This window comes from Takifugu rubripes, chromosome 4, assembly GCF_901000725.2.
Source record: "Takifugu rubripes chromosome 4, fTakRub1.2, whole genome shotgun sequence".
In the NCBI taxonomy this organism is placed as follows: domain Eukaryota; kingdom Metazoa; phylum Chordata; class Actinopteri; order Tetraodontiformes; family Tetraodontidae; genus Takifugu; species Takifugu rubripes.
The window spans coordinates 1,195,787-1,206,696 of NC_042288.1; the positions used below are offsets into that span (position 1 = coordinate 1,195,787).

Here is a 10,910-nt window from a genome sequence, read left to right on the forward strand (position 1 = left end):
CTTGAGATAAATGATAAGAATAATGAGCAGCCTCCCGCGAGCGCTGCTATACCATTAATGGGACCTGCGCCGATTTGAACGCATTCCACAGCCGCTTCGTTAGAATTTATCTCTGACTTGAATAATTACCTTGACTGGGCTATATCTTCTGTGTGTGTGTGTGTGTGTGTTCCCGTCCCAGAGAGTCAAGGCTGAGGCAGGTCCAGGGTCAGCCTGACCACTGTCTTCATAATCACTCTGTTTCTTTGATCTCTTTGATCTGGACCTTAGACGCAACCTGGTTTTTAGCACGTTTATGCTAACATGCTGAGTCACTAGTCAACTAGCTTGTATGTTGTAGTTCGGGTGGTTCGTTTATTTTGGTTAACTCTGAACAGCGATGACAAGCTGGGATAAATAAAGTTGAATTTGAATATTTCCCAGCTTTTTTTTTTTTTTTGCTGCTGCTGCTGCTGCTGCATAAAAGAAAAAGTGGGAAAAGCTTTCAGCTTCAACAAAATTCCACATGCAGCCACAGTGACCTTCCTATGCAGTTTATAGTCATTTACTCCGAGGAGGGAAGTGGTTTTTATTGTCAGAAAATCGGAATGATCAATGTCCCACATTCCTTTTACAGAAATGAAAGGAGAAGCGTGGATTTAATAGTTTAATGTACATCTTTGACTGGTTCTTTTCCAGTGTTGACTGGCAGGTTATGACAGTGTTGCTGGCGATGAAACATCAACACACACACACACACACACACACACACACACACACACACACACACGCTCTGCAACCTTCACAACCTCTGCATAGTCATATCAGAGCATGCTGGGAACTCCCTGTTCCCTGGAGAAGGCCCAGTATTTACCTCAGTACCCAGCTTATCTCTCAATTCCCACCATCGACGGAGAAAAGGAAGGTCTTTGGGATGACTTTTATCAGCGGTTTGGGAGGCGGAGGGTGTGCAGGAGGCCAGAGCCGCGCGGTGCTAAGGCCACGCCGCTGCATTCCCGGCCTGTCTTCTCATCTTTGGCTGCAACACAAAGAGTTCCCATCAGCTAGGAAGAGCCGGTCGCAACAGCGGGAGAGAAGGAAACAGAAGAAATGTCCAAACCCTCTGAGATCCCGAGCCCGGACACGGCTCCGCTTCCCCGCTTCCCCGCTCCGCCGTGCCGCTCTGTGCCGCGCCGGAACGCCTTTGCTGGCAGTTGTGCGTCTCTGTGCGTGAACGGAAGCGGAGGATTCCCAGGTGCAGGTGTATGTATGGGATGGCTGTCAAAAGAATCCCTCTTTAAGCATTAAACTTCATTTAGCTCGTGCTGCTGCGCTATAGCAAAGGAGAGGTCAAAGGTCACGTGAAGAACCAGTCCGGGGGTCTTGTGAGGGCTCCTCTGGCTCCTGTTCCCCACCTGCACCCTGGTTTGGTTTTATGAGGAACCAAAACTAAATTGGCTCTTTTGTTTTCCCTCTAAATGGGTAAGAAGCTGCGTTAGTGGCAGGAATTCCTAAATATTCCCAGACAACGGCGCCTCGTCAATAACAGGCCGGGAGACGAGCTGCGGGTGTGATCAGACTCTAAATGTCACAGCTGTCCTCGCCAGTGATGGACACTCTAGAGATGAAATATCCCAGAGGTTAATTAATGGGAAAGGAAAATGTTTAAATGAGCATCACAGGCCCGGATTTGTCAACGAATTAATGGGCTTTAAATGCGCCTGGAATTCCGGAGCAGGTAAACACGCCTCAGTGTCTGATGCGGAGTTCTAAAAGGGGTCAAACGAGTCGTTTCCTCCCGTTTCTGTGGATGATTTATGTCACAAAAGACAGTTCGTCATTAGCGTCGGGGGGGGGGGCAGTTCTGTGTCCTCACGTCAGTAATAAAAATAGTGGAAAAGCTTTAAAAAGCAGCCGTTTCCTCACACGGTCGCCTCCCTCCGCGCTTGTCTCACGGGGGACAGCGTCCCACCAAACGCCCCCCCCCCAGCGTGGACAAACACCATTTAGACCGACTCCTAATCACGACGTCGTTGTGCGGCTCGTCCCCGAGCGAATGGAAGACGTGACAGCGGCGCCCGGCCCTCATCAGCGTTGCTGAGCGGTGGGGAGGGGGGCCGGACCCCACCGGGACAGACCGACGCAGGCGCAGCCCTTTGAAGTGGTAATTTGCCTCAACCTGAGGGAGGGGGGCCAAATTGAAACGTCTTCTGACAGCGAGAAGCAGCCGAGCGGAGCGCCTTTGGGGGACGGAGAGAGTTGAGACGTAGGACAGAGACGTGAGGTGGAGAGGACCTGGGCGGTGCTCAGGTACGACAACCGGTGGCGATGAGACTGACGACCAGCTGGGGGCCCAAACGTCGGCGGCCCCTCCCACCCGGTCGTGTTGATTGGACCGTTGTCCTCGTCCCACTGGGACACCGTCACACTGACTAAGGAATATTGGAAGAGACCCAGTTCCTGGTGACATCAGACATTTCCATGCACCGACTGTGTGTTTGTGTCCCTGTTTTGTGTCTCCTGGAGGGCAAAGGTCACCGTCAGGGGGGGGGGGGGATGAAACCGTGGGACTGACAACGAGCGCGTGGAAGAGAAGAGACTCCACCCAACTTCATCACATCCGCGCGACAGATGAAAAGAGCGATAAGGGCGGCCCGGCTCCCCGGGGAGACCTTCCGGTGCTGGTCTCACCTCCCCCTGGCCTTATTCTGTCAGCCCCCCCCCCCCCCCCCCCCCGACTCTCCATCTGCTCCAACATCCGTCAGCGAGCAGGGAAGATGGAGGGAGGGGGAGCGGAGCTGGAGGCCTCCCCAACGGGGGCCAGGAAGAAACAATGGCTGATAAAACGGGATGTTATGGGAGCAGGTGGAACGTTCCCTGCCCACCGACCTTGGAGCGGCGCTTCCCAGCGGAGCGCCGAGTTCCAGGTGTCGCAGCTTTACGGCTTCTCTTTCGCCCTTTGGGAGCGTTTCCACTTTTAGGAATGCAGCTTTTGGACCCGAACTCAGCTGCAGCCCGGCGGCTCGTTGAACACAAATCCACCGTTTTATTCCTGATCTTTAAGCAAAACATCTTCAGCCGCCATCAATGATTCAAGTCGTCGCTTTGGCTTCTGGATTTCACATAATAAGGCCCATTTTTATTCTTTCCTGTTTCATTTGTGTTTCTTCTGAGCTCGTTTCCATTGTTTAATTACATAAATTCTGCCTTGAGACCGTGTTCCAGGAGCTCTGAGACCGTGTTCCAGGAGCTCTGAGACCGTGTCCCAGGAGCTCTGAGACCGTGTCCCAGGACCTCTGAGACCGTGTCGCAGGACCTCTGAGACCGTGTCGCTCCACAACCTTCAGCATCTCAGCTGGAGGCCGTTCGGAATTATTCAAAATCTTCACTGACTTTCATCCCTAAACTGTTGTTTTCGAATCAGAAAGACCATAAATCTTCTCTTCTGGACCAAACCGAGCCTATTCTCTCTCTCTCTCGCACACACACACACACACACACACACACACACACACATATGCTGAACCTGCTGACAAAAGCTTCTGTTCACACTGAACCATCGTGTAAACAGACGGGAATAGAAAATTAAAAATGAGGAAATGCGTGTTTGTGGTCACCTTCTCCTCAACATTCTCCTGCCAATTAAAGAAAAAAACCCAGGCGTAAAACTAGAACGGCGTTACAGCGACGTAATTAAATTCTTTCGCTGTTCCTGTGAAGCCTTCATCATCACTTTTCTCATGCACGATGGGCGTGCACGGGCCCCCGCTGCATGTCTGCTTTGCATTAAACACTAAATATTGCTGCTTCAGCCAGAGGAGAAGCAGGAGAAGCAGGAGAAGCAGGAGAAGCAGGAGAAGCAGGAGAGGCAGGAGAAGCAGGAGAAGCAGGAGAAGCAGGAGAAGCAGGAGAAGCAGGAGACGCAGGAGACGCAGGAGAAGCAGGAGAAGCAGGAGAAGCAGGAGAAGCAGGAGAAGCAGGAGACGCAGGAGAAGCAGGAGAAGCAGGAGACGCAGGAGAAGCAGGAGAAGCAGGAGAAGCAGGAGAAGCAGGAGACGCAGGAGAAGCAGGAGAAGCAGGAGAAGCAGGAGAAGCAGGAGAAGCAGGAGAAGCAGGCCGCCGTGTTGCCATGAGGAATCTCCTGGTTCGGAGCTCCTGCGACTCTGTTGCCTTTAGTCCCACGAGCTTTTGTTGCCTTTTTGTTCTGAGTGGTTTCGGTTTAAATCTGCACATTTATGAAAGGAAACACTGTGAGACTGTGGGAGAATTATTGAAGAAGTGTGATTTATGAGCCGCCGCTCCTCCTGATGTGAACGAATCACGTCTTTGGTTTTGACCTTGGGCTCAGGAGGATGGGAACAGTTCACTGATAACAGTGAGCTCAAGTTCTCCATGACGACAGAACCTGCCCGGATCAAACAGGTTTTGACATTTCAACAGGGTCTCTCTGAGCCCCAGAGAACCCAACAGAACCAGCCACCACAGCCCCACATGTGCCGAGTACCTACATGCAAATAGGTGATGGGCTCTCTGCTGCCACCCAGTGGCCGCTCCGTGACTCCATGATCATTAGCACAATTTAGAGCGTCATTAATTGTTGTTTTTCTTCTTGGGCTGTATTTTAAGAACACTTTCAATTGCTTACAGGCCACAATATCACTGGTTTTGCTTTTCTTTTTAAACAAACCCCCCCTTTTTCCTTTCTTTGAGTCGGTAAAGCTGCAGCATCTGGCTGACAAATCAAAGAGGAACTTTAAAAAGCCCAAATCTGGATGTTTGCGTGTGGAATGTAAGGGCAGAACCCTGAACCCTGAACCTAAAGCTGGCATTACGTCGCCCCGTATGGGGCAGCATAACGTTTGGCAGCATAACGGTATTTTTCACGTTTAAAGCTTTTTAATGTTTTAAAGCTGATGTTGTCACAGACCAACTTGTGTTGGTTTCTCAGCCTTTGTGAGATGATGATGCAGCCTTCAGCAAGGCTTCATCTTCAGCTCGCTGCACTGGCCTTGGCGTGCCATCTCTCTCACACACACACACACACGCGCGCACACACACTCCCAGAGAGTCCTTGTCTGGAGACCTTGAGTCCTAAAAAGCACGGGGGCTCTGCTTGTGGGAGAGAGAATGAAAAAAGAATCCCGGAACAGATAAAAAACCGCTTCTCCTGCAGGAGGAACGAGGCGTCCTGAATGTTTCTGCTCTAATCCTCGCTGTGATGTCTGCGGCGGCGCCAGATAGACACGAGATAGCAGCGGCAACACTGTGGATTTGATATCAGTGTCCACCCGTGTGAGAACGCTCCCGGGGAATGCTGGGTAAATGTGATCAACAGCTACTTTGTCTATCTGGAGCACCTTCAAGGTCCCAGCGGAGGCTTTAAATGGCCGAGAGGAGGTGGCGTCCCAGGAGAGGCTCGGCCGGAGCAGCACGGGGTAAGTCCTCCTCACCGCTCACGAGGAAAGACGAGCAGGAACGTGGGAGAAAGGCTCAGCTCGTGTCTGGTTCTGATGCTTCCCTTCAGCTTCTGCAGCGTGCACGTGGCCCAGCTGATGCTCCTGTGTTCTCTCCCTGTGCTCCAGGTTCACGCAGCAGTTCCAGGTCGCCGCCACGCTCGCACTCGCTGTTCCTTTTTCCTATGCATATACCTTTTTCAGATGTAACTTTAAAGAGGCATAGGGCATGGGAAAATGGGGCTGCAGAGGTATTCCACCGCTTCACCGGCGTCCTCGCGAGACCAGCGCACACACACACACACACACACACGTCCTGCAGCTGGGCTTGATTTGTGTTGGTGAATGTTGCAATTGAGAAATAACTTTGGTTTGTGGTGGCGGATGCTGACAGAAGTGGACGTTTCCCATGTGTAGACAATTCTTTGATTTTGGGCTGTTTCTCTTTTTAATCCTTTGATGCTTTGACTTTTGTTCTTGCTGGAAAAATAAATAAACACGCATTTAAACTCAAACTGTTTCAGCATTTCCTGATGTGTGTGTGTGGTTACACTTTATTTTGACACAGTAACAGCAAAATGAAGGGACAATTACACAAATGCACGTGAATAATGAGGAGATAAACGGTGCCAGGACCTAATTAATCCTTTATTTGCTGTGTTTCTTGACACAAAGCTCCTTAGTGATGATTTTTTTAAAGCCTAAACCGTCTCAAACACTCATGAAATATGAAATCTGACACGTTATGAAGCTCCAGTTATGAGGGATGTGAGCAGAATCACCAGGATGACGCGTCGCCGGGACCATCTGAGCTTTCTTTACAGCTCTGGTTGGCATCAGCCCGTGACCTCTGACCTCTGCTCATGGAGGAGCCCTCTGTGGCTCGTGTTCTGGCCTCGGCGCCTGTGGATGTGCTTAAATGGATCTCCGGTTCAGTCAACCTTTAAATGAACGTGTTCTTCTCATTATAGCAGCTGCTCTCAAGAGCTCGTCGGGTAATTGCGTCCCCTGGCGGGAGGTGTCGGTATTTAATCGAGGTGGGGAGGAGGAAGCAGCCCCCACAGCTCAGGACACAGAAGAAATCACCTGATGTTATTGCTCCCAGAATTCCACAGGTGGAAAGGTTCGAACTGTGTTTTGAAGCTATTTAAGGCGTTTTTGGACACAACTGCGGGACGAAATGCAATAATAATAATAATAATAAAGTCAATAAATGAATGAATCATCTCATGTTTACTCCGACACGCGGCTGTAATATCGCACATTTAATGTAAACGTCTACAGTTTCTCACCCGGTGGATTAAAAAAAAGGGAAGTTGAAAGCAGCAAATTTGGCAAAAGCGCCGTGAAAATGTCGGCGGATTCAGAAATCAGTTTCAGTTTCGGGGCACATGAAACTGAACCAGCACCCCCCCCCCCCCCCCCCCCTCCTGCTGACTGTGGAGGCGTACTGACATCAACGTGCGGGAATAAACACCCCCGCAGACTTGCGGGCGCCGAAGCTCCGCGTCTCTCGGACAAGTGCGAAGAGTTGGACCCTGGAGCTGAACGGACCCCATCATCTCGCAGCTGCCTCCGCTTTGTTGCCCCCCTGAAAACATGAGACCGAGCGATGCGGCTGCAGATGCATGAGAGGGATTTTTGGCGTCTGCTGCAACGTTTAACCGCTTCTAAAATCCAAAGTCCAACTGATGGCACCAGGGATGTGATGGATTTAAACCTCCTCGCTTCGGTGCCGCTCGGTTCAAACATCTGCTTGAGTTCTCATTGAGGTGATGAAGGTCTCATCTTCCTCGGTGAGACGTTGCAGCTCTGCTCTGTCAACTGTGACGCTCGCAAAATAAAAGAATACAGTTTCTTCTTTGCAAAACGGCTCCATCTCTCGAGTGAATCGGCTTTATTGGATAATCTAACAAGATTAAAAGCAAGCAAGCTAATTGATTGGTGCTTTGAATGCGAGTCTCCCCAGAGAGACAACAATAGGATAAAAAGCATGAAACATCCAGATTCTGGCCGAGGTCGGTAGAAGTGTGGGGGTCGCACTCCTGGATGGTGGGACTGGGAGCGCTGGTGCTGCTGCCCAGCGGCCGACAGAGGCGCGCTGCGGGGCGGGTGGGGGCCGGGGAGCTGTCCGCTCAGGGCGGGGTGCTGAAGGAGGTCCCGGTGCCGATCCCGCACCTCCCGCTTCAGCTTCAGCCCCCTGTTCTGGAACCAGGTTTTCACCCGAGAAACAGGAGGAACACCTTAAAACTCGAATCAGAAATGATCTGTCCCCCCTCCCCCCATCCCAAAACCTCCGCGCGTGGAAGCTCCAGGCCGACTGACCTGGGTCTTCAGCTCCTCTTCTGGGCCACACGCACACAAACAACAACCCCTTAATTTAAATCAACCGAACCAAAGTTGAACCCCAGAATTAGGCTCAAAGACCCTCGGTCGCTGGTGCAGGGACTTATTTGCATATGCAAAGGTGTCAACGGAACGATAGAAACCCGATGGTGGTTGTAATTGGACTTAATGGAGGCGGGCCTGTGGCTCTTCACACCCTCCCGGCGGCCGCCGGCGCCAGAGAGTCTGAGTATCAGATAGCTGGTATCTCTGCAGGAGCCTCCGCAGGTGAGTCTGCTGCTTCTGTACTTGACTCATCTCCCTTTTCTGGCACCTCAAACTTCCAAATTTGATTCTCTGCCGATACAAACGTGCACCGGGATTCCTGGGATACGATATCCCGGTTTAACGCGACGCCCACTTAGCACCACGTGGGGAAATCTTTGCATTTTAGATGAAAAACAGCACAAAAAGTCGGACCATTAATCGATTTCAGCGCGGGCGAGCGGCTTTATGAGATTAGGTGTTAAAATCACGCAGGGCGTCATTAAATGGAGAGGTACAAGGGGGGGGTCTGCCTCGCGGAGCATGCCGGGATCACGTCGCATTCCAACTGTTGCAACATGAGGTCGATTATCTTCAAATCTAATCACTTGCTGACGTTTTAGATGCTCCAGAGCCGAGACTCCGCGGAGCCAACGCGCGGAGGCTCCTGAAGTCATCAAGGAGCGGCTTAGCTGCCTCTAACTGCGGGCCCTGATCTCCCCATCAGCCCTGACCCCCCCCATCAGCTGCTGTTTGAAGTGCAGCAACGCGGAGACAAACGGCGTGAACATTGTTGACAGGTGGGCAGGAGCGTCTGCAGGGCTGATGACCGCCACACTTCATCTCCGGTCCCACCAGATCAATGTATGTTGATAAGAAGCGGCCAGGGCGACCTATTCCTGAGTGACCCCACCCCGTATTAAAGCTAACGTCGTCAGTTTTATCTTGAAGATATTTGATCCGCCTCTGACTCCAGATGTGCGCGAAACCAGGAAAAAAAACGAAGCCGGGACTGCAGAAAGGAACTTTATTGGATCATAAATAGGCACTTTTCTGTAAATTATGTACAATATTAGATAAACTCTGACAGCATCAGACTGAATTAAACATCTGCGGATTGCACTGGCTCGGCTAAGTGTCTCTTTGAGGAATAAAGTCTTTTTAAAGCGTTCAGTAAAAGTACGGCTGGTGCCGCGGGGGCTGCCGAGGGACCATGTGCGGGACATTCAGCAGGTAAACGGCCTGTCCTGCGGGGGGGTGGTAGTGGTGCTGCTCCTGCTGCTGGGCCAGCATGCTCTGGTGTTGGAACGGGACCAGCGGCAGCGGCCGGAACATCACCTGCGGGACCTCCGCAGCGAAGCAGTCCTGCATCTCCCGCTTCAGCTTCATCCTCCGGTTCTGGAACCAGGTTCTGACCTGCAGAGAGGAAGACGCGCTCAGAATCGGGGCAACGCACAGCAGATTTACGGGAGGGGGGTTCCACCGGGGGCCTCGTCCTACCTGGGTCTCTGTGAGGCCGAGTCTCTGCGCCGTCCTCATCCTCTCGCCAGCGTCCAGATACTTGTGTTTGCTGAAGATCTTCTCCAGCTTAGCGATCTGCTCCGTGGTGAACTTGGTGCGCACTCGGCGCTGCTGAGGCTCCTTCTCTGTCTCATCCACAGAGGGACACTCGGAGGAAGCCGCCTCGCTCTCATACCCGGAGGAATACCCACTCATCTCTGAAACTATAGAAGACTATTGATCTCCAGCTCAGATCCGCGGGTTCAGCTTCGGAGTTTTGGTGACTTACCGGGTGAAACGCAGCCGGCGGGGCGCACGGCGGCTGAGCCCGGGCCGGGCTCCTGGAGATCCGCGCGCTGTGCCGGCCTGGAGGCCTTCGGTTTGAGCTGCAGGTACCTGCCCCCAGAAGCCGGCGGCCGCGGCTGGACCATGCAGGGGACGTGCGGTCTGCAGGCGGGGGTCTCCCGCTCGGATGGGGCGCTGCTCTGATGGCTCTGGGCCAGCCAGTCCACGGAGAAGTATTTGACCATGTTGAAATCCAACTAGTGTCACAGCGAGCGTGTTTCTGCCGGCCCCGACAGCTGCTGCTGCTTTATAGGGCGGCATTTGCATATGTGCGGGCCCCTTGTTAACGCCTGATCGATCGCGATGATTAGGGGTTAATGGCTCGTTATTGAAGTCTTTACATATCCTGTGAGTGTGTGAGGACCTGGCGCCGCCGAGTCTGTGAGAACCCTCCTGAGCTCATACATTTGTCCGCCCTGACTGGAACCATAAAACAGCTGTATCTCCCGCAGAGGGGGAGACTTCCAGGCCGCGGCTGCATACAGTAGCTCCCTGATGAGGCGGATTGGATTAAAATGCCGAATTAAAGAGGGGAAACTCGCGGACTTTGGGGTTTTGGGTGCATTTACATCAGGATACTTTAGGGTGTGACGTAAAGGAGGCGACGCGGCTTCGTGTATTTACGCGTCGCGAGTCCTTTCAAAGCAACTTTCACAGAAAAATAAAAGTCACAACTTTGACTCAAGTCGTTTCGTTTTGATTTCCATTTTCTCTCCCGACTTGCTGCTGTGGGATCCCAGCGGCGTGGACGTCAGAGCTCCGGGGAGCCTGTGTGCGTCGGTGTTGACATGTCCCTGACGCCCCGGTGCGCGCCGGCGCCGCCGTTTGGCACAGGCGCTTCAAACATCAAGGATCAAAGCAGCAACACAATTAACCGATCGTTGGGCCACTTCAAATGTAAATGTGGTAAAACAAGCTGCGAGGAAGAAGGTTCAACGTTCCTTTAGAAGCGCGGAACGGGCAGAAGGGCCGAAGGAAGCGTCCTCGCAGGCCCCCTCCGCCAGGGAGCTGCGCGCCGCCGCTGCGCAACAGCGCGGATAAACGGCGCGTTTAGTTCTATGACGGGACTGATAAGAGGCCGAGTCTGCTCGTCTCTGTTATCAGCGTCCTGTCGCTGCAGAGGCAGGAGTCCATTCAGCCTCAGGAGGAGGGGGGAGGGGGGGGGGGGCTCTTTATCTGCGAAGCTTTGAAGATTGGCCCAGATCACGTTTGATAACAATAAGAAGCCCGGGACGCCGCCTTCACACTGCGCACATTTCCTCA

At 52.5% G+C, this 10,910-nt stretch overlaps 1 protein-coding gene, 1 long non-coding RNA gene and 1 other non-coding gene across 3 annotated transcripts in view; 1 reads left to right on the forward strand and 2 right to left on the reverse strand.

Moving 5' to 3' along the window:
* The window catches only part of LOC115249619 (uncharacterized), a 1,913-nt gene extending 1,719 nt beyond the window's left edge, over positions 1–194 (reverse strand). The window contains exon 1 of the long non-coding RNA XR_003888296.1: positions 130–194. This is a non-coding gene — a long non-coding RNA (uncharacterized lncRNA). The remainder of the gene's footprint in view (positions 1–129) is intronic.
* A 5,412-nt stretch (positions 195–5,606) lies between these two features.
* mir202 (microRNA mir-202) lies at positions 5,607–5,675 on the forward strand. Its single transcript, NR_105379.1, has one exon. It is a non-coding gene; the product is annotated as a microRNA mir-202 (primary transcript).
* Positions 5,676–8,972: 3,297 nt separating this feature from the next.
* On the reverse strand, positions 8,973–9,832 carry LOC101064904 (homeobox protein vent1). Its single transcript, XM_003963659.1, has 3 exons — positions 9,592–9,832; positions 9,303–9,526; positions 8,973–9,218 (listed from the first exon to the last, which is right to left on the reverse strand). Exons 1-3 carry the CDS (start codon positions 9,830–9,832, stop codon positions 8,973–8,975), a joined length of 711 nt encoding a protein of 236 aa, XP_003963708.1.
* Between the last annotated feature and the right edge of the window lie 1,078 nt (positions 9,833–10,910).

Bases quoted from the DNA above. Each gene is read 5' to 3' on its own strand.
- LOC101064904 (XM_003963659.1), bottom strand. From the start codon at position 9,832: ATGGTCAAATACTTCTCCGTGGACTGGCTGGCCCAGAGCCATCAGAGC. The intron at 9,527-9,591 runs GTAAGTCACCAA...AGTCTTCTATAG, and splicing joins CGCCGGCTGCGTTTCACCCG to TTTCAGAGATGAGTGGGTAT. The intron at 9,219-9,302 runs GTAGGACGAGGC...TCCTCTCTGCAG, and splicing joins TCGGCCTCACAGAGACCCAG to GTCAGAACCTGGTTCCAGAA.